This window comes from Saccoglossus kowalevskii, chromosome 5, assembly GCF_978046115.1.
Source record: "Saccoglossus kowalevskii chromosome 5, keSacKowa6.1, whole genome shotgun sequence".
Classification (NCBI taxonomy): Eukaryota; Metazoa; Hemichordata; class Enteropneusta; family Harrimaniidae; genus Saccoglossus; species Saccoglossus kowalevskii.
The window spans coordinates 8,521,552-8,546,082 of NC_140645.1; the positions used below are offsets into that span (position 1 = coordinate 8,521,552).

Here is a 24,531-nt window from a genome sequence, read left to right on the forward strand (position 1 = left end):
GGATATCCCTTAGGATATGTATGTTTAATAAATATCAGTGGTTTTCACCTCATTCACATGTCAGTGGTTTTCACCTCATTCACATAGCTGTGGTTTTCACCCTAATCCTATGTCACTGGTTTTCACCTCATTCACATAGCTGTGGTTTTCACCTCATTCACATGTCACTGGTTTTCACCTCATTCACATGTCAGTGGTTTTCACCCTATTCCTATGTCACTGGTTTTCACCTCATTCACATGTCACTGGTTCCTATGGCAGAGATATTATGCAATATCTCAAAATCTACCCTGGTGACATAGGCTGAAAAAATCATATATTGCTAATGATGGAGTACTTTTTGTCCTGAATTATTTAAAAAATCTGGGTTTTAAAAATTGTCAAAAAACACAATTTTTCTTCAACATTGTGTTCTATGGAATTGTTCCAAAAATAGCAATTTTCAAGAAATATTAGAACATATTTCTCCAAAAGCTTAACTTTAACACAAAATAATGGTATTTCATTGTACCATGATACGTTTAGTTTCATGATTGTACATAATAAACTAATGAACATTGTCATGCGATTTATGACCAATTTTGTCAAAAATTATGACTAGGCTTCTACCTTAAATGCAAGATCCTGCATTATACATGAAATCAAACATAAAAACAAAGGTTATACAAGTACTAGAGACATGGTGTCAAAACTATTTTGGAATTTTTCCACGCTCAATAATATACACATGTGATGATAGTTAATTTTGATAAAGTAAGGATACCTCAATGCCATATCCTCTCTAAAAGATGGGAAGTTGGACTATAATTGAACTAAAAAAAAGAAAGGAAATTCAAGTTTAAATCATTTGTATTTTGCGATAGCTATTTAAACTGTGTCTTTCATGCATTACATTAGATCTTGCAGTGAATGGAAACTCATCTACATGTATTCCGACCATCTAAAACATTAGTGTCACTTTATTTTTACAGTATGAGCTGCCTGATGACCACCACAATGAGATGATAGTCCACTGGGCTGGGGAAGGAAGTAAAGTTATTGTAGCGCTGACACGAGATGAGACCACTCAACCTGTCTCTACAAGTCAGGTGTATTTTTCCATGGACTATGGCGTCTCATTTTCAAAGAAACAGATTACAGGGAAGATTGACCCTACCTCAGTAATTGATAAGATTTACCACAGTGCCGCTGACAACAGTAGGGTAAGTACAAGTTACAGAGAAGATTGCCACTACAGCAGTAATTGATAAATTTTACCACAGTGCTGTTGACAATAGTATGGTAAGTACAAGTTACAGAGAAGATTGCCACTACAGCAGTAATTGATAAGATTCATCACAGTGCTGTTGACAATAGTATGGTAAGTACAAGTTACAGAGAAGATTGCCACTACAGCAGTAATTGATAAGTTTTACCACAGTGCTGTTGACAATAGTATGGTAAGTACAAGTTACAGAGAAGATTGCCACTACAGCAGTAATTGATAAGATTTACCACAGTGCTGTTGACAATAGTATGGTAAGTACAAGTTACAGAGAAGATTGCCACTACAGCAATAATTGATAAGATTTACCACAATGCTGTTGACAATAGTATGGTAAGTACAAGTTACAGAGAAGATTGCCACTACAGCAGTAATTGATAAGATTCATCACAGTGCTGTTGACAATAGTATGGTAAGTACAAGTTACAGAGAAGATTGCCACTACAGCAATAATTGATAAGATTTACCACAATGCTGTTGACAATAGTATGGTAAGTACAAGTTACAGAGAAGATTGCCACTACAGCAGTAATTGATAAGTTTTACCACAGTGCTGTTGACAATAGTATGGTAAGTACAAGTTACAGAGAAGATTGCCACTACAGCAGTAATTGATAAGATTCATCACAGTGCTGTTGACAATAGTATGGTAAGTACAAGTTACAGAGAAGATTGCCACTACAGCAGTAATTGATAAGTTTTACCACAGTGCTGTTGACAATAGTATGGTAAGTACAAGTTACAGAGAAGATTGCCACTACAGCAGTAATTGATAAGATTTACCACAGTGCTATTGACAATACTAGGGTAAGTACAAGTTACAGAGAAGATTGCCACTACAGCAGTAATTGATAAGATTTACCACAGTGCTATTGACAATAGTATGGTAAGTACAAGTTACAGAGAAGATAGCCAATACAGCAGTAATTGATAAGTTTTACCACAGTGCTGTTGACAATAGTATGGTAAGTACAAGTTACAGAGAAGATTGCCACTACAGCAGTAATTGATAAGTTTTACCACAGTGCCACTGACAATGCTAGGGTAAGTACAAGTTACAGAGAACATAGCCACTACAGCAGTAATTGATAAGTGTTACCACAGTGCTGTTGACAATAGTATGGTAAGTACAAGTTACAGAGAAGATTGCCACTACAGCAGTAATTGATAAGTTTTACCATAGTGCCGTTAAGTTAAGTTGTCTTGGGTGAGATAAGGACAGAAGAAGGGAGGGGAGGTGACATTGGATTCTATTTAGGATTTCTACATGAACAGCTGTAGTGTATTGTGTTTGGGTAAGGTAAGAAGGACGACACTGCACTGACATCTAGAAATTTGGTAACCCACTAAAATGTTGTGGTACTGAGGAGTCACTTGATTGTGCATGTATCAGTTTTAAATCAATTGGGCACCGTGTTTGGTCACAGTTGGGTAAAATATAATGCTGTTTATGTCACACCTAAATGACTATGTAAAACTGCCGTGGAGGTCGATCTTGTGACAGGCAGTGAATGACAATCATTCATGGCAGTCGTAAACGCTGTATGCTTGGTGAATAAATAACTAGCCCCCAGTTATTTTTGCTTTTTTTTAAAATAGTTTTTGTGCCAGGTGACACCAGCAGACCTTTAACCAAGGTTCCCTCAAAATCACATTCGTTAGTGAATGAATCTCGCCCAGTGAAATTGACCTTCCCGTCTGTAGCACACTCACTATACATAATATAAATGTCTGTTGGCACAAAATGTACTAGTAATTATTAATTTTTAACATCTATCTTAATTTATTTTTCAGTATATCTTCACAGACATTGGTAGTAAGGACTTATGGATCACTATAAATATGGGACAAACATTTCAACATATCAGGAACTTACCATTCACTCCTAAACTTCTGTCTACTCATAAGACAGATAGGAATATTGTATTAGCCAGTGAATCGGATCTTCCAGGGAAACCGGTAATTACATTTTCTTTATTTATATTATTTGAATGTATATAGAAATGATTCAGATCTTCCCCGAAAAGCGTTAATTACATCTCTTTTTATGTTATTTTACATTTAAGGTAGAGATGCAGTTTATTTGTGAATTTCAATCAAAAATAGTTTTTTTCGTTTTTTATATAGATTTTTATCTAAAGAACATTCTGTGAAAATTTGACCAATGAATTCTTATTGGAACACCGTTAAAATTGCTGTTTATTTTCTGGTTAAAAATAATAAACACTCGCACGTGGCAATGTTTATGTCCAATTGCCTAATTTGCATGAGTAACCAAATAACAGGACCTTTGATTGACAATATGCAAATGGAGATTGTACGGGTCATAGTTCATTCAATTCACGCGCATGTGCAATTATTCACAAATCAGTTCTCCCTCGCTAGCAAACCAAACATTATATTTCCTAGCGTTTTTTCCTAATTTTTATCATTACATTATGCGTGGTGTGAAAAGAAAGAGAGGTAGAAAGAAGATTCAAATGATTTCTATGTCGGAAGAGGCAAAAGCTACACTGAAGGCATCAGCCCACCGAACGAAAAACAAAATCGATGTGAGCGTCCAAACATGACTTTCCCTGAAGGCATGAATCCGAGTTTCTGATTGACTGAGAGATTTTATTTTTAAATAATTGTTCTCAAAAAATAAACTGAGCATGTGAAGAATAATTTAACATTGTTTACAGTGATAACTGCTCATTGTCGAAACGAAGCTTACCCATTCACGCTAGTCACAATTAAAAACCTCATACTCTTGAATAAGCGTCAATGACTACGGTAAAACTTAAAAATGACGCCAAAATACACCTTAAAAGTCCCATTTTATTTTTTTCCTAAATCCCATTCCGAATTTACGGCAGAATCTGGTCCCTCAAATAAGGGGCACGTGAGCTTTGATTCTAACCGGATATATTGCACTGGGTCAAGGAGATACAAACTTTTGTGTATCTTTTGTCCAATGGGTACCTGTACTTCGATCATTCGCAAGTTTTGCTAGGTGGTGCGAGACAGCTTTGTTTGCAACCGGTCGAACTTTGTTTAATTCAATGAAGCAAACAACTGACAATGCTAAAATAAATTGCAGAGGTACGCTAAAATTAATTGAAAACAAGCAAATAATTTCAATGAAAAATAAATCACAGAGAGAGGTAACTTGATACATTACGGTAACAACTCTTTTGACGCGCTGACCGCTTCTCCGCGTCTGATGTTTTGTTTTCCTTGTCATAATACTTACTGATTGATGATTTTGTTTTGATTTTTGAGTTTTTTAGCCTGCAACTTGGCCACGACCTTTGCTTTTTCCATGAAAAATGAGGAAGTTTACGTCAATTTGACAGACATTCCATTTTTTTAAACTAACAAAGCACACTGTTTAGCACTCCCAGGGTTCTCCCCAGGGCTTTTTAGCGCCGAGGTCCGCGGCGCTATACCTGTGAATCTTGGCGCTTCACTTGGGACCTCGGCGCTATGTGTTCCCACCTCGGCGCTTGATTTCATATTTGACATGCCAATATCAGATGTAAAAAAGCTTTGTTCACCACGCCGGTCGACCCCGACTGTCACTCAAAATTAGTGACCACCACGGAACTGCTTCCGACGAGGACTATTGTCTGATTGTTGGTATAATTACGTACCGACCGACACACATCCTGCCAGTCGTGGATTATAATTTATAAACAATAGACCTAGTCGCACGATACGTAGCGGTAAGTCAAATTTGTGGAATTAGCACCTCTTTGTTTGTAAGTAAATACTTTCTGCGATAGACACAGTCTTCAGATTGAAAGCTAAAATTATTTCAAAATCAATTCCACCTCGATATAACATGGTCAAATCGGAGTTCACGATCAGTTCACGCTACTCAAGAGAAAAACAACGTGTTTATTGCGTGATTTGGTAAAATACATTTGAACTGTTATCATTGCGAATCATGTAAAAACTCTTCTTTCAAGACCTAATTTACCTTTTAAAAATTGCAAATCACCTCTTTCGAAAGCTGTCATGCAGTTTTCAATTGAAATCGTTGCCAACACATCATGCTACGACATCGCTTTACTTCCGCAATGTAATTTTTATGATCACTACCATTCGGAAAACTTCGGGTTCTACCGGCATTACCATGCGGCATTTTGATTGGTTAATGGAATTCTTGATCCATCGGGTCAAAGGACACATGCTAATGTTTCACAAACATCATGGCGGGTCTGTTTTTTCTTACCGAAGCGATCAAGTGATCAAAAATAATCGCTCCCGATAAAAATAAGTCGGATTTTACTTACATTTTATATCAAAAAAAAAGAAGTAAAATTTGTTGAGGAATTATTGCTATAACTGGTGTATAACATGGCCAAGTAAGTTATGTCACGTCGTAACTTTGATGATCGTTTTGAAGCTTTATTTGTTCGCTCATTACTGTAATTGTAAACGTTTTAGAAGTTGATGGTACGAATAATAAATTACAACAATATGTCAATTAATTACGTGATCGATGTTTTGAAGGAGAATGTTTTTGAAGTGAATAAAATTATGAGATTCGTTAACATAAATCTGGCTTAACGTTTTGAATGCGTTTCCTTCAACGTTTTACAAAACAATTAAATTGCAACAATAATGTATTTGTGTTTGTTTTTAGTCTGTAGCATTTGTATTTCGAGAATGTTTCAAACTCTTCTAAATTGTGAAACATGATGTGTTGATTCCATTAAAAAAAATATTTGCCCTGTGACTGAGCTCACTAATATTCATAATTTTAAATAAGTTCTGTTAATCAATGAAGGAAAGATATGTAAATGATATGCAAATTATTATGCAAATTAGCCCCGGCGCTATGCATTTTTTCTGGGGAGAACCCTGACTCCTATTTTTCTCATTTGCCGATTTCTATTCAGAAAAATTCGACCGCTCGAAAATGCACCTTAATTTTGCACTCTTAAAACATGTCAGATTTCCAACACTAATTATTTAAAACCGGTCGAAATTTTAAAACTTTTACGTTAGGAGCTGGAGCTCTCTACTTGCAGGCGACCGTCGCCGGTAGTACAACAGCATGTTTTGTACGTACATCCGTGCGCTGATTGTCTGCGACTGTCTTAGAAAATCCCTGAATAAGGCGTTGCCAAAATCTGAAAAAATATAAAAATGCCTCCTTAAAAAACAAACAGAATTCAAATATTTCTTTTAACAAATATGTTGCAGTGGGAAAAATGGGATTGGAAACGATGAACAAAACTTCTGTGCCTCGCGTTTCGATTCTAGGATTACGCGATTATTCATTATTGTGTGTTCGCTTCCTGGAGTTGGTTCTCAATACTACATAAAAATCATCAAGGATAAATAATTTAATATCCCACTTTGTACTCTTCACGGTAAACCATAGGCTCTGAAATACTCGTAGATTTCTATTGAAAATACATCAAAGAGAAGCTATGATGTTTTGATCGTGATAAAAGGTCACCTTCCTAGGACCGCCCCCTGTTTAATAATTCATGAGATGACGTCATATTTACTGGGCATTGCCACGTGTTTTTACCGACCCCATCAAAACACTGGTATGAATGACGTGTTTCTGATTTATATATTCAAGAGCAGTTGTTCTGGTCCAACGATTTTACATAAAATGTCTATGTCTATACGTTAACTTTCAATTTCAATAGTCTAGAAAGTATGACAAAGTATGACAAAGCAGTAATTCCCGGTTTAACGCGCAAATATGCAAATTATCCTTTTTCTCGTCTTCTATTTTTGGTGAATTCTTGGGTTTTAAATTAAAATAGCTGATAGTCGCTTTGGCCATTTGCCTCAAAATTTTCACACATTATTGACAAGGTGTTCCCCCTTCAAAATGCGTCCGGACAGTTTATTACGGCGAGTGGAACAAAAATAACAAGTCCGCAATTAACATGGATATATAAATTATGCAAAAATAGAAAAGAGTGAACTTTGAGGTCATGCTGTGCGACTTTGAAAGCCGTTAGAGAGATGAGTGGACGCATTTGAATTAGTAGTATACCAAGGTATCCAGTGATGTAATTTTACCCACAAACGGACCTGAAGTTTTTAAGCTAATTTTTTTTAAACCACTTTTGTCCAAAAAAGCATATTTTTGACCCAAAATCAAAAACGCATTCTGTATATTTAAAATAAAGACAAGTTTTACAAAGGTTGTATAATAAGCTTTCAGAAAATATATAACATGTTGGATATATAATACCATCTTCATGGTCTAATTACTCAATTAAAAAGCAAGCCAAATAAACTGCATCTCTACCTTAACCCTTTGCACACCATAGATACTTTGTTGCAACAATGTTGCAGGGCCCATTACTAATTTGCATATTTGTACTCCCATTACCCAAAACTTTTTACCAATTCAGTGTGAGCCAGGTAGGTTGACATGTACACAGGGAAAAGAAGACTAGGACACTGTAGTTTCATTTCATTTAAAAAAAAAAACACATTTTATTTACAATTCACTTGGTTTCTAATTTATGATAACACCGAAATAGGCACTCATTTCATCTCTGTCCGTTTCATACCAATGCCGGTCTACGCGCCCGGTAACTTCCTGTCTATGTCTAGCGTATTTATTTGTTTCCCCGACCAACAAATCCAAAAAATCGTCCGTAAAATATAATTTAAAAAAATCCAGTGGTTCCCCGTCGAAACAAACACCATGTCTTGGTCCTGAAAACTGGTCGTCATGTGCTGGAATGTTCACGTCGGTCCTTTCATTTGACCAGATGTTTGGTGTATCGGCGATGTCATCGGCATCAGAGTCCGAGTCACTGTCGGCATCGGCATTCAGCAAGTCTAACAGTTCATTAGAATCGATGTCACTGCCACTGCCACAGTTGGTATTTTGACATAGCAATTCACATCTCAATCTCCCTTCGTCTATTTCTTCCACTGTAAAGCCTTCAAACTCAGTGTCTGAATCAGACTCATCGAAAAATCTCAGAATTGCGTCACGATCAGTTTGCGATGACAGCTCCGAGTCGGCCGGTTGTTGTGGCATCCCGGTACTGGGGCCCGCAGTCTGCTGTTCGCTCACAGTTTGGAAATTCATCACTGAGTTAAAACTTTAAACGTATCACACAAATAGTTGTGAATAATTGCATAAAAAATCCAAAAATACTCTACAGGAATTTAATTCGTTCGATTACAAGTCAGCTGTGTTTACAAACAAATGCAAATACGCAGTGGAGGTCAACTGAATGATCGTGTCTGTCAACCACTGAAAAACCTTGCATATTCCCGCCACAGTCAAATTAGTGTGTAATTTATTCATATATTCGGAAGAAGTATTCCTTATTTGGCAGGATTCTTTATTAGGAATATACATATGGAACAGTAGGGCGGGAATTGCCGGGGCAACGACACAGTGATCGTGTTTAAATATTCAAACCAACGGTAATTGATGACAGTGTCGTTTGGCCTACAGAGGTCATTGGATATTCCCGTTTAAAACCCCCATTTTAAAGCGATATTTGAACACTGTGAATGAAAAAAATACATTGATATCCAGTGGAAATACAACAGAGGCGAAATAAGGACTTGCAGTGAAAAATAGCAACGAAACTGGGATGCCTTTTTTACGGAACCAGCGACTACGGCAATTTTCACGTGTTGACCTCTGCTGGCACGCAAGACTGATTGCGATGACAGTCTGATTTTTCGACATTAAAAACTCGCCGACAAGGAAAAACAACATTTTATATAGGTAATTTATATAAATAATGTTTCCAGTTCAGATGAATATAAATTTTATATGTATTATGCGTTTATTTTGGATAAAAACTGCGGTAGAATAAATGAACTTTCACCAAACATGCCGCTGTGTTTGTTTATTTATGCAAATTGTCACAGCTCTTCACAGACACCGTCCGAAAAACCCGTTGTACAAGAAAAGTACGAGGACAATTCGTATATAATTTTCAGTCTGAACGTACCTGTATTTCTAATTATTTTCATCAACAATTTATTTTTTCATGCAAAGATCATGGGAGATCAGAATCAACTTCTGTTTCAATCTATGAAATACCGGCCGTTTACGGCCGCATTGGGATTTTGACAGTGCATTAACGGGTAGCCTTTTACGGCCAAATTGGGTTATCTTTGGTCAGAAATAAGCGGCCGTATATGGCCGCATTGGGGCGCAAAGGGTTAATGCATAATCTACAGTATTTATCCAGGTAAGAGCCCATTCCCAGGCAAATGTCCACCCCTCAATTTTGATACAATAAAGAAATTGAGGTCATGTTCAGGCATACCCCCAGGGGGTGTTTTTCTACACTCCCCCCCTGGTCCACCCCTCAATTTTGATACCCCAGGGGGTGTTTTTCTACACTTGTAATAAAAAAGAGAGGCTGCTTGTTTATTGACCTAAATAAAAATATGTTTGGCTCTGTTTCACATAAATTTGAAATAATACAAAAAAGGACCTTAAATGAAAATATTCTTAAGGTAAATTAACAGCCTGAATTATCAATATTCCACATAACATTCCTTTTTTTCTACTATTTATGGTAAGGTTACAATAGTTTATCTATGTTTTTTTTTAAAGTTGTGGAAATCTGAAGATTTTGGTGAAAGTTGGGTTAAAATTCAGGACAACGTCAAATCGTTTTGGTGGTAAGTATAGATGGTATGATTACCATAGATACATGCATTCTAAAGTTAATACAAGTACATGTATGTGAATTCTTTGATTTCATTAGAACATTTGTCTGAATGGGCAGTGTGTCTGATTTATTGGCTGACCAAACTCATTAGAAATAGTCCACTACCCCTACTAAGCTGAACTAATTTGTGGAAGACTCTTGCTGTCTTTTATTTGATCCTACACAGACTGATTGTAGTGTGGTGTTACTTTTAGCCAACTGTTGAAAATAACTATATCCATCATTTAGATATGACTTATGCATGGCCCCCAAAAGGTCACACATCCTGGTACTTTGCATGACCCCAAAAGGTCACACATCCTGGTACTTTGCATGACCCCCAAAAAGTCAAACATCCTGGTACTGATACTTTCTGAGGGTACAAATTCACTATCAATGAAAATTTGTCATTTATGCATGCACTTATGCAGTTCAAAAATAGCTAGCATAAATGGGGGGGGGGGGGGGTTATATTCTGTATTTGAAATTTCTGCTTCTTTTAGCAGGACTACAATACCTTCAGAAAGTGCCAAGACATGTGACCTTCAGGGGTCCTGCAAAAGTTTTAAACATATACCCCTTATAAAAATTATAGAGGGCACTGCTTATACTTGATTTACTGGTGGTAACTGTAGAGGGCGCTGCTTATACTTGTTTTACTGGTGGTAACTGTAAAGGGTGCTGCTGATTGTAAAAGTTGGCTTAGCTTTTTAGTCCCCGTTTGGACGCAGTTCGAAAACGGGGACTTATGTTTTGACCTCCGTGTGTCCGTCCGTGCGTGCATGTGTGCGTCTGTGCGTGCGTCTGGACCTGTATCTTAGAAATGCCTGGACCAATCACAATCAAACTTCACACATACATCATACATGATATTATACATATGCACATCAATTTGTTTCACGATCTGATTCAAGATGGCTGAATGTGCTAAAAATCAGCAAAATCAAACATTTTTCAGCTGTTTACAGATGGATTTTGTTCAAACCTTGTATATACATTATATGACCTTGATGCACATCATTTTGTTTTACGATCTGATTCAAGATGGCCAAATGGCGGCCATTTTGTGCTAAAAAAGTCTAAAAATCAAGCATTTTTCGGCTGTTTACAGATGGATTTTGTTCAAACTTGGTATATACATTAGATATTATGGGACCTTGATGCACATCATTTTGTTTTACGATCTGATTCAAGATGGCCAAATGGCAGCCATTTTTGTGCTAAAAAATCCTAAAAATCAAGCATTTCTCGGCTGTTTACAGATGGATTTTGTTCAAACTTAGTATATACATTAGACATTATGGAACCTTGATGCAAATAATTTTGTTTTTCTGATAAGATTCAAAATGGTCCATTGTTTTAATGAATGTGGTTCTCGTGCCATATCTCTGACTTGCTTTCACTGATTATGTTCAAATTTTAAATATTCATTATACATCATGTCATAGATAGACAGATATATTGGTTCCTATTCAAAATTGCCAAATGGTGGCCATTTTTGTGCTAAAAAAATCATCAAATATCAAGCATTTCTGGCATTTATGGATGGATTTCGTTCAAACTTGGTACCGTAAAATTCGTAATAGAAGCCGCGGCTTCTATTAAAAAGAAAATGGCTGCCCTCCCCAGGAAAAGTGGTGAAGTCCGGGTGCGGCTTCTATTGAAGCATTGTCTAAAATCTTAAAGTGCCTGCACGCGAAATATGCAGATTAGTTAATGATATGCTAATGAGATGCACGCAAATTCCAAACTGCAACAATGTATGAAGTTTTTACTTTAAATCATGGAGCTACAAATGTTTAAATCAAGGGCAATTTTCAGTGATATTCAATAAATATTTACTCAAGATACAAACCATTCAATAAATACTATATAACATACAAACACACACACACACATGATAGCGGTATAACTCTTTTTGGAGGATGTGGTGGCCCTGAAAAGGGCCGTTTGGTTTGTATGTGGAGAACCACGGAGATTTGGCTAAAATCCAAAGAACTCGTCATCGTCTTCATTGTCGCTATAAAATATCTCGGCGATCTCTTCTCCGATTGCCTCGTCGTCTGCCTCGAGATCTTCGTACACCAAGTTGTCCTCACTGCCATCAAGTGCATTAGATATGCCAGTCTTCTTGAATGAATTGATGACAGTTTGGGGCGGAACTTTGTTCCACGACGAGACGACCCACCCAAGTACCGTCTTCTTAGCAGGGGCCTTTCTTTTACCAGCCGGTGTGAACAGTGCTTCGCCGGTCTTCATCCACTCATCCCACTCGGCGTGCATATAGTCTTTGAGTGGCTTATTTACGCCCACATCTAGCGGTTGAAGAAGTGATGTCAATCCTCCCGGAATCACTGCAATGTCCACGTTCCGAGAATACAATTCCTCTTTGACAGCGGGCGTGAGGTGTACGCTACACGAGTCCCATATAAGCAGCCGCCGAGAGTCATCGTTCCGTCTCGGAAATGTATTTCTAATCCACGGTAAACAAACTGAAGAAGAATAAAAAATAATTAACTACAGGCAAAACATGGAAATAAAAAAAAAATTCCGCTAACTCCGTGGAATGATGATTAAACTAGATAGCAAATAATGATGCGAAAAACAAAAGAAAAACGTAATCACAACGTTTACAAGGTGGCAGCCATCTTGAATGGCACGCCGTGGCTTTTGACATGACGTGACTCGATCCGATCATGCATAATATTGACTGGGAACCATGGAAAACAGATTTATAAAAGAAAAAAAGAAAAATATTTTATGTGGAAACACAGAGCGGCAGTCATCTTGAATCTTATTGATCACATTTACAAACAGTGAACAAACCCAAATGTACACGCAATGATACACGGACGGTACAGTGTAGTGTATCAGGACATGATCAGGAGAACCGGGCCCAAGACAACTTTTTTTAGCTTCATGCACGAACAAAATAAAAAAAAAAATACTTACGAGATTCATTGATGTATCCCTTTTCTTGAACTTCTACCGTTATCTCTCTGCGTGTGAGGTCGTCCAGTCGCCGTTTACCTTTGAAAATAATCAAAGGGCGGATCTTTTGGCCGTCAGCGGTAACTGTCAACACAGCGGTGAAACCTCTTTTTTCTGAATTCGTTGTCTTGATGTGGACGGTCTTGATGCCTTCATGCTCGAGAGTTCTGTTTCCAGGCATATCGAACCGTAACGGTGTCTCGTCCATGTTATATACATCACTGAGTGGGTAGTTATGCTGTTGACGCAATTGGATAACGAATCGATGAAACTGGGCGATTTTTTCCTCGTAATCGGGTGGTAATTTTTGACCAATGGAAGTGCGCACGCGAGTTGAAAGTGTGTGACGTTTCTTGAACGAGTGAAGCCAGCCGTCAGATGCCTTGAATGTGGTTTCGGTGGCGATTCGTCTTGCTTGCATCTGTAGTTGTCGACCAGAGATGGCATTTCCATTTTTCCGATGTCCATCAAACCACTGCATGAGGTTGTCGTCCAGCGTGGTACTTCTCACTTTACGTCCTCCACCGTCTAATCGCTTAGCACTGCGTTTACCCATGTACAGTTGCTCCTTCGATCGGATCCATTGACGTACTGTAAAATGACTAATTTTCACTGGGTTTAAATTTCACTGATTTAACATTTCAGGCATATTCAGTGGGTTTTAAATTCACGGTTTTATCATTTAGATAATGTGTTCTATGCTAAATTTTACATATTCACTGTGTTTTAATTTAGCGCATTTTTCTAGTCAGCGAAATAAGCCAAATTAAAACCCAGTGAATAATTAACCCCTTTACAGTACTTGCTTTTCGTTGATACCGAAATGTTCGGCCGTTTTTCTGTTGTTTTTCGTCTCCATAGACATAGCCACAACTTTCAATTTGAAAGCAGTGTCATATGCAGCACGTCGTTGTTTGGGCATGATTAAATAAAATATCTATACGGAATACGATCAACGTAGAGACAGGCGAGATGAGAATGTTGCGTGAAAGCGAACAGAAAATAACTTGAGCAGTGCGGGAACTATACTCAGAATGAAAATTTCTCCAACATTTCTGGGATTATATTGACATTTCCACCAATCATGAAGCTCTCACAATTAGCACTTGTACTCATGGTAACAATTTGAAAACTTTATTTACGTCGTCTATGTGTCTGTCGCGTGTCCATTTCACACTTATTCAATCAGGCGTCTATCACCCAAAGAAAACAGACATTGCATACACAATACATACACTCATTTCTTGTATACACAGGAACTGGGGCAGCCCCAGGACGGTGAACACATGTGGACACGGGAAGCACTGCACACAATAATTGACAAGTCTCAAAAAGCCAAGGCGGCTTCTATTACAGGGTTTTGCAAGTTTCAATTGTTGTAATTTTTGACTTGATACATTGTAGCAAAGTCGGGGTGCGGCTTCTAATAAAAGTGCGGCTTCTATTACGAATTTTACGGTACATACATTAGACATTACAGATTCCTGATGCACATCATTTTATTTTTCAGATTGGATTCAAAATGGCTGACTGGCGGCCATTTTGTTTTAATGATTGGGCTTCTAGAGCCATATCTCTTAAATGCTTTGACTGATTATATATTCAAATTTTCTATATTCGTGTATTCAAAATGGCTGATTTTGAATGCTGTTCTAGAGCAATATCTCTCAATATGGACAAGTACTTGTTTGACGATCAGATACAAATGTTAATCATTTTAATGTTAAAAAATCATATTCCTGACATGGTTATATTCCAGCTATATTACTATAAATAAAACAATATATCTTAAATTTGATAACTAACGGGGACTGTGCCATGCATGGCTTGTCCACATTAGAGTCAGTTTAAAACATACGTCTCACACATTTTTTTTATTGATATTTCTGAAACTCACACATGTCTGGAGCTGTTTCTCTGAGATGACTGGGATGATTTGAATCAAAGTTGATGTGGTTATCATAAATATTTGTGTTACAGGTGCACGTAATTTTATTTTTTCATGATTCAAACAAATATGACCGACAGCTTAGTGCGAGTTATTTCTAAGTTAAACTAAACAAATTTGGTATTGTCCAGGGGTGTGGAACCGGATCCAGCAACAAGATTATATATCGAGAGACAGGAACCCGGCCAGACCTCTACAGTCCTCTACTCTGATGATTACTTCAGTTCACAAAGAACGGAATCTATCTTGTTACAAGGTATAGAAGATTTTGAAGTACGTGATGAGTACTTATTTGCAACAAGAAAGCGAGTAAGTATACAAACACACTTACATATGCATGTCAATTTTTTTTTATCACTTTATCAGACATGCCTGACTTAATAAATTTGTTAAATTCTAATACTTAATAAATTCTTTTCACAACCAGTTCCCTCTTTTCATCACACATTCAAAAAATATTCTTATTTTCCTTCAGAAGATTGGGACAAAAATAGCCACATTTTTTGAGAAAAAACTGAAAATTGACTTGAAATTGAAATTTTTTCTGTTGGCTCAAAAATTTGGTTTTATTTCCAGAAATATTGAAGAATATGAGAAAAAAGTGCAAAAAAAATTTGGGCAAGAAAGTCTGGTAGTGAAAAGGTTAAACATGTCTGGAACTTTTTCTCGGAAATGAACAGTTTGATTTTATTCAAACCTTGTATTATGATCATGCAAATTGAGTACAGATGCACAAACAAAAATAGCTAACTGCTGGCCATAAACTGCCTGATTTAGTTAAAAGTTTGCACACAAGTATTGTATCATAGATAATACATTGATTTTGTGATTGGCCAAATTGATTGATTGCAGTCTGTAAATGGGTTTGGAACTTTGAACTTTTTATAAAGGTTATACATGTATTAGTATATTTGAGTATATATAAATTGTTAAACATATTATATTGAGAGATGTATATGCACTAAAATATGTTTTCCAATGTGATCCAATTACAACTATTTCTATTAGATGGCTTGCGTGATTACATTCAAACTCAGTACTGGTTTGCATGATACATTTATAGTGAATCAACCAAATATTCTCAGCCAATTACAGGACATTATCAACGACGACATTTCACATCCTAGCACTATTTAACCATAAATACACCTACACTCCTGGATTGCTGCTAGTGGTGGACTTTGGCATCAAATACAGAACTAGGACGATAAATTGTCTGTTTGTTTTTTTCAACCCTCATTTTTTTCAACAGTCCCATGTACTTTTTCATTGTTTTATCCACATAACGGTTAAGACTGTAGAACACTTTACTTTTGCTTGGAATTTATTTTCGCTATTTTTGCTGCAGGAATGATTCAGTGAAAATAAATTCCATACAAAACAGCGAAAATAGTAGTATGTAAAGTATGTAAATTATCAGCAGACAATGTTGTAAAAGTTATGCTATTCTTTTTTTTTTTAAGAGTTAAGTAAGAATTTTTTTACCAATAATAGATACTATCAGCCCATATAAATAACAATAAAAGATCTTTTTAAAAACAATGGATTATTTAAAATTAGTCTTTAATATTTAATTTTCTTCTTTTCAGATGATAGAGGGACAAGCTGATTACACCCTTGAATTGCTAGTGTCTCATGAACGAGGAGATTTCCAGCAAGCGGAGTTTCCTAACGAACTGCTGAATCTTGTAAGTCGAATTCTTTTTACTTGCTGTAAAATTCAATTTATTGCATAATTCACTGATTTACAGTAATATGGAATGATTTACAGTAATATGGAATGATTTACAGTAATATGGAATGATTTACAGTAATATTCACTAATTTCAATCCAAGGCAGTGATATAGATTTGTTTTCAAGTAAAAGGAAAACAATAGAAATGAAGTTAGCCCCCCCCCCCAAAAAAAAAAAACAACAAAAATAGCAGGTATTTTTTAAAGTAGGTGTTCATTTCATCAGTCTGCTGGCTGTTTTTTTACATCTCTGCTGTATGACCTTCCTCATTCCTGAAGTACAGCTAAGAGCTAAGTAGAATATCACCAAGATATGTACTGTAAAATACTTTATTTTAGTTAAAATTAATTTTTTTTGAAAGACTTTGCGGATGTTTTGTATGGAATTTATTTTTAATGATTTTTGACGAGTTGAATTAAAAATGTAGGAAAAAAGTTATATTCGCTAGCTTTTATTTTCAATGAATCAGTTCTTCAGCAAAGATAGTGAAAATTAATTCCAGGTAAAAATAAAGTATTTTACAGTATATGATGGATCTTTTGTGTTTATTTTGTAGGATTTCTATATTGCGGATGCCTCAGAACACCAAGTGTTTGTGTGTGTCAACCATGACAGATCTCTAAATACTGGTATAACTCATCTGTATATCTCAGAATCTGCTGGTGTGCGGTTTTCACTGTCACTAGAAAATGTTGTGTATTTTAATCCACAAGGACCTGGTAAAGACACTTGGCTGAGGTAGGTCACATGGAGAGGCTGGGGAGTTGGCATCATTACAAATTCAATAACTAGGAGGCTAGAGGGTTAACATGTTTACAAATAATATGGAGGCTAGGGGGTTAGCATAGTTACAAATAATATGGATGCTAAGGGGTTAGCATAGTTACAAATAATATGGAGGCTAAGGGGTTAGCATAGTTACAAATAATATGGATGCTAAGAGGTTAGCATAGTTACAAATAATATGGAGGCTAAGGGGTTAGCATAGTTACAAATAATATGGAGGCTAAGGGGTTAGCATAGTTACCAGTAATATGAAGGCTAGGGGGTTAGCATAGTTACAAATAATATGTAGGCAAGGGGGTCAGCATAGTTAAAAATAATATGGAGGCTAGGGTGTTAGCATAGTTACAAATACTGTGAAATACTTTATTTTCGCTGGAATTAATTTTCGCTGAAAAGGCTTTTTGGGCATTTTGTATGGAATTTATTTTCACTGATTTTTGATGAGTTTAATGTAAAATATAGGAAAAAAAGTATATTCGCTGGATTTTATTTTCACGGAATCATCCCTTCAGCGAAAATAGCGAAAATAAATTCCAAGCGAAAATAAAGTATTCTACAGTAATATGGAGGCTAGGGGGTTAGCATAGTTACAAATAATATGGAGACTAGCATAGTACATAGTATCATCAAAGCTTGTCTTTGCTGTACTTTGGTGGAGAAACTAATCAATGTCCAGCTATTACAAAGAGGCTGAAATATTAACAAAGCTAAAGTCATCCTGTGTCACATTTCACAATTTTTGAATTAATGTTATTTTTGATCAAAACAACAAGAAGTTTGGTATGAAATTAACAAAGTAAAATGTGTAAGAGTGTGCGAAATGTTTCTTCAGAATTTTGGCGATGAAAAATGTTGACATACAAAAATAAAATTTGTGTTCTTAATACAAACATTACTGTTCTGTTATAATTATTATTATTTGTAATTCTTATATAGCGCATTACATAAAACATATTATCTCAATGCGCTTTACATAAATTATAGTTATAAAAAAACATTTAGAGAAATAAGATTAGATTAAAACCAGATAAAAACACATCATTGTACTGATGTACTATGGTAAGCTTCAGTTATTTGTCTTCAGTTAAGCGCCACCTTCAATTAGGCGTCAGTGCCATGAAAACATCGTATTTTACACCTCAATTAAGCGCCAGACAAAGTTGAAATTTTGGCACGTAATGATCGTGAATTGGGCAGCGGCGGATCGACTACCGGTTACTACCGGTTAGTAGCGATAGACGCCATCGCGGAAGTCCCTCACTGTTACTGTACGAATGGCTTTTATGTAAAAAAACATTGGTTTTGTTTCTAACAAATTTTGAGAAATCGGTCTATAATCTCTTGAAACATGTCTCTTTAGTCTACTGTAGAAAATATCAGCGTGGTATTTAATTTCGCAGTAAGTCCATAAAAACAAGATTAAAACAAAGCGAAAATGTTCTGTTTCAAATGCGCTGTTATCACAGTAAACAGTGTTAAATTATTCTTTAAATGCTCAGTTTACTTTCCAAAAATAACTAATTTCTTGATATGAAAAAAAAAATCATGCCGTTTTTCCCACCAAAACCAAAGCCAAAAGATCGCAAACATCGTCAAATCTCTTCTGCATTGCGTTCATACATTATTTAAATGAGCTATGGTAATTTGATCACGTTGGCATCATTCAGCATTTTGATTGGTTAATTAACGACTTGACCTATCAGGTCAAAGAACACGTTTCAGGTCATGTCCTAGACAGGAAGCATGGCAGACATCGTATCCCATCGAGCGTTTACATGCGACAGGAATCATTCGCTTACAATGAAATTAAGTTGAATTTTACTCGCATTTTATTTTTTGAACGTTATTATAATTAATACTGAGTAATAATCGTTACCATGGAATGCAGCATGACCGGATTTTGCTACCGTGATCATTTATCACTAAGCAATGCATTTGTTTTTTTGTTGATCGTACGGCAAACTGTGAATGTTTTCTAAATGATGATAATTTTTGTATAACTTTCTAGGCTGTCTGAAAACAGGTCATTTACTTAGTATTTAAAATAAAGGCTACAGACTGTAATGTAAAATACTGCCAATAATCTATCACCGGAATGGAGCAATTGCAATGGATTGAAACACAGTTACCGGAACTAGAACTCAAAGTGCTTGAAATAAGCGCCATTTGAAACAAAGTTGCTCATATTTAACCACAAATAAGCGCCACCATGAAATGAAAGTGTAACAAAGTGGCGCCTAATTGAAGACAAATACGGTATATGGTAAAGATGAGTTTTTAGTTGAGACTTGTAAGCAGACAAAGTAGATGCAAGGCAAAGAGCTCTGGGAAGGGCGTTCCAGAGTCTGGGTGCAGCAACCGAATATTTCCTCTTTCCGTAATGCTCTTGTTTATAACATGGTTCAAATAACCTTATAGTGGACGACGATTGAGTTTTTCCTAAACTGGAATAGTAGCGAGGTCAGATAGATAAGATGGTGCTTCATTGTGTAAAATCTTATATACAAACATTAAAAACTTAAAAACAATACGCTGAAAAACCAGTAAAGATTTTTAAGAACAGGAGTTATGTGCTCATGTTGACGTGAAAGGGTTACCAATCAAGCTGCGAAATTTTGAATACGTTGAAGGCGGGCAATCAGATAATCAGGAAGATAGATATATAGACTATTATAATAATCCAATCTAGATGTTATAAAAACGTGAATTAACTGCTCAGTACTACGATTTAAAACATTGCTACTGTAAAATCTGTATTAGAAGCCGCATCCCTAATAGAAGCCGCACCATTCTTTTTGAACAATTGAGAACCAAAAATTCACCATTTCTCATATGTGTAGATGCTCTAATAGAAGCCGCATCTCCTCTGTTGCATTGTACCATTTTAATAGAAGCTGCAGCTTTTAATACAGATTTTACAGTAATACAGCCAATATACGAATTAATGCATAAGAGGGCGATTTACACACATTTGAAATTTGTTATGGGATAAAGCAAAATTATCAATGTGAACCCCAAGATTCCTCACTAGATCAGAAAGATTGATTTCATCAGAACCAACGCGAAGGCATGCTTCATATTTTTTTTTTATTTTGTTGTAGTTACTATTCAGATCAACCGTTTGCTGATATCCACAAAGTTGAAGGTCTACGTGGTATCTACATAGCATCTCAGTTCAATGATACCCAAGGTGGTACTTTTCAGGACAAAAATATGGTGTCGTTAATCACATTTGACAAAGGTGGTGAATGGAGTAGACTGAATGAACCACAAAGAGACAGTCAGGGAAAGCCGTACCCAGATTGTGGCATTCTAAATGTAAGTATATACCAGTCAGTGAGGCAGAACAGAACAGAGAGCAATACACTATAAATGATTATTGTACCATGGACAAGGACATGGACACAGTACAGTGGTTCTTATGGTTGTCTTGCATCAGAGATACATAAAATAACTTTTGTCCAGGCCAACAGTTGGTGAATAGTGTCATATCAGATGGAGGCGATCATGACTCCTTGACACCATAACACCTAACCCTTTCTCTCCAAAAATACTATTACTGCAATATCTTTAGAATAAAATTTCGCCAGGCCAACGATTGATGAATGGTGACATTTCAAATGAAATTAATAAACAGTTGGTCTAAATGATTATTGCAGCCAGGTTAGAACATCACTCGATTGTTTTTATTGGATAGTCATACACATTGTTTATTGTTTCATGAAATTAGTTGCTCTACTTGGTGTAGATAGAATGTATGTGTATTGAGCGTGTGAGTAAAATTCCTGCATTACAAGCCTATTCTAGTTCATACATCTATTGTGGTACTTTACTTAACAATCTTGTTTGTTATATCTGTAGTCATGCTCACTCCATCTAACTCAGAAGTTTAGTTTGCTATATCCACGATCAAGAACTGTGCCGATCTTATCCAAGAAGAGTGCGCCTGGTTTGATCATGGCATCTGGTACTGTGGGCACCAGCATCAAAGATAACCCTGCTGTTTTTATTTCTACCACTGCTGGTGTTGAATGGTTTGAAGTAAGTAATTGGTTAAAGGAGAACCCATACTATAAATAGGGGCAAGATGCCCACCACAATTAGCATGCTAATTCGAACCATGCCGCTCACATCGTGGCTGGAGTGCCTAGAAATGTGCCATTCACGATGTTTAGAGATCAAGCTGTGATTCCAAATACATTTCTACGGGGGCATGAATATATACGCTAGCAATTACACTCATCTGGTTGGGCTTTTGATTGTACAACTGTTGTTGTTTTCGGTTGAACAAGTAAAAATCCTGATTTTAAAATGGCGGCTAATGTATGCTAAATGCCTGTCAATCACAGTTTCAATCCATGGGATTGAGCGGCTTCCTTTTAAGAGACTACTTAGTAAAAGCGGCTAGCCAATGAGATGTGGTCTTACTTAAATTACTCGCAACTTTCCCAGGATTGTTAGCAATTAAGTGGGGGGATGGTTATAATTATCATATGTTGGACAATACCATAGTTAGAGTTACAACTTAACATGAGCTGAAAACCTCTCATGGACCCCTGTAAGAATTATACAGGCTTTTGCTTGGGAAGTCTTGTCAAACTAATCCTGAAATTATATTTACAAGTAACCTTTTTTAAATTATGTTTGATTTGGCTATTAGACACCATCAATACCTTGTGGTAATCAGTGGGAGATGCATATAATGTATGCACATGTTGTTAAAACAACAGATAAAGATAACATAATAAAGAACATTTTAAATACTTTGACACATTGGCATCCTGTAGTAGAGACGCTGTCAGTCTTTGTTCTATTCCTTATATCAGTGATAAAGTATTCTTGGAAACTTTACACATGGGAGATTGTGTGCCCATAAAAAATATATACAGCTAAAGGCAACAGCTGATGATTGTTTGTATGAGTGTCATAATCACCAACATCTGAAAAAATAGTGCCCTACCTATCTGCATTTAGCCGTATTCCTCTTTGAGAAGGGTGTGTGTAGAAAATAGTTGTGCGATTTATCTGGCCAGTCACTAGCTGTTTAGTCCAGTCTAGATTGTGGAATTGCTTGTATCAAAGCTTTTGTACTGTCTCTGGTTGGGGAGATAATAGGGAATCAATTATTACTTTCCTGAGAGCTTGATGTTAATTTGTGTTTTGTCTATATATTTAGTATAGTCTGTTAAGGCAAGTGGTTACTACCTCAATTGTCTGAATGGCAATTTTATTTTGTAGTTATAACTACCCAGTAATTCAACATAAAACATAATTCCTCAATACTTGTACTACAGGTGCTGAAGGACAATTATTATTATGCCTTTGGTGACCACGGTGGTTTAATTGTAGCTGTAAAACAGTACGGACCAACAGATGAAATCAGGTATTTATGTCACCCTATGATATGTAGAAGTCTACTTATAAATAAACATACTCAAAATTGATCCATTTTGCAATAAATTGTACTCTTGTTCAATATAAGGATACTGTAAAAGGGTTAATTATTCACTGGGTTTTAATTTTGCTTATTTCGCTGACTGGAAAATGCGCTAAATTAACACCCAGTGAATATGTAAAATTGAGCAATAGAACCAATTACCTAAATGATAAAACCACGAATAATAAAACCTGCTGAATATGCCTGAAATGCTGAAATTTAGTCATTTTACAGTACCGGTATTGACTTTTGGTTGAACACGACACAAAAGTAAAAATATTGTCTTTTTTACAAATTTTATAGTTCATGTCACAAGAATACAGAAAATGGAATAAAAATATGTGGTCATCGTGCTCGGTTCGGAGAAAATCAATGTACAAAATGGAGTGAAAATAGCATGGTTTGTCTGTTTTAGGGAATGTTACCATCGTTTACTATGGAACCGTTATATCTCAAAATTTTGCTCAGTGACTTATGGTGAAAAAAAGTGTTATACTTTTTGATGTCTTGAAATATTAAAAAATTACAATACTTTTAGTGGGTTTTTATCAGGGACATGTGTTTTTATTGTGGTCTATGGAAACTGCTGCTAAGATGGCATTTTATGCATATTTTGCAGATTTACAGTAAAACAAAAAAGTTCACATACTTTTGACTTGATACTAAAATGGATAATTGTAAACGGGTTTTGAAACAAACTACGCATGTGTTGCTATTGCTGTATGTGCTAACATATACGCACATGTTGAGTAACATTCTCCCTCAAATAGTTTGGGAGTCACCTGCCTATTTTTCGAAAGAATTGTGTAGTGAATGAATGAATGGTGGCTACTTTGTCAGTACAATTTTAGCATTGATTCATATGGTGGAGATATTATGCCTTATCTCAAATTGTTGGCTGGGGTCACATGGTGAACAAAATGGTGGAGTACTTTCTGAATTATTCAAAATGCTTGGGTGTAAAATTTTGCTTTATCGTTTTTGTTATATGGAAAAATAGTATTGTATTTTTTGACACTGGAAGTGATGTTGATTTTATTATTTGTAGACCAAAACAGCGACTACATTTGGCTAAATTCGTGAAAATTTGAGGGAGTTTACAATTTGCAATGATTTCTTTACATATCTTGTGTTATACATTTGTATATAACATGTTGAGTAAAATTTCTGTTGTTGTACCACAGATATAGTTGGAATGAAGGGGAGACATGGAATACACTGACTTTCTCTGAAGAACAGATACAGGTGTACGATGTGATGACTGAACCTGGTGAACACACCACTGTATTCACACTGTTTGGTTCCAGTGTTGGTAAACAACACACATGGATGATAGTACAGGTTAACCTCTCAAGTATATTTGGTAAGATTTTCTGTCTATAAATGAATGCACTAATGAGATTCAGAGAACATGCTTAGGTATTCACCAGTCTCAAAATGGCAGCAGTTTTGCATACAACGTTATATACTATAAAATCGGTATTAGAAACCGCTTCCCTAATAAAAGTTGCAACAATTAAGAACCAAAGATTTACCATATTACCCTATTAGAAGCCGCATCTTCTCTGTTGCATTGTACCATTTTAATAGAAGCAGTGGCTTCTAATACAGATAATACAGTAAAATGAAATGCGTGATTGGTTTGGTAAACATACATGGCTAACAAAATATCCCTTTTCCTGTTCTTTAATTGAAAGTAAAATTCTTGAA

General features: G+C 36.0%; 1 protein-coding gene across 1 annotated transcript in view; it reads left to right on the plus strand.

Annotated features, from left to right (window-relative positions):
- Positions 1 to 24,531, plus strand: part of LOC102803190 (sortilin-related receptor-like) — a 97,051-nt gene that overhangs the window by 5,114 nt on the left and 67,406 nt on the right. The window contains exons 2-11 of the mRNA XM_085499112.1: positions 972 to 1,202; positions 3,059 to 3,223; positions 9,828 to 9,895; positions 14,995 to 15,172; positions 16,453 to 16,551; positions 17,155 to 17,336; positions 20,486 to 20,702; positions 21,246 to 21,425; positions 22,679 to 22,767; positions 24,006 to 24,184. Coding sequence (XP_085355238.1) covers positions 972 to 1,202; positions 3,059 to 3,223; positions 9,828 to 9,895; positions 14,995 to 15,172; positions 16,453 to 16,551; positions 17,155 to 17,336; positions 20,486 to 20,702; positions 21,246 to 21,425; positions 22,679 to 22,767; positions 24,006 to 24,184 — 1,588 coding nt within the window. The remainder of the gene's footprint in view (positions 1 to 971; positions 1,203 to 3,058; positions 3,224 to 9,827; positions 9,896 to 14,994; positions 15,173 to 16,452; positions 16,552 to 17,154; positions 17,337 to 20,485; positions 20,703 to 21,245; positions 21,426 to 22,678; positions 22,768 to 24,005; positions 24,185 to 24,531) is intronic.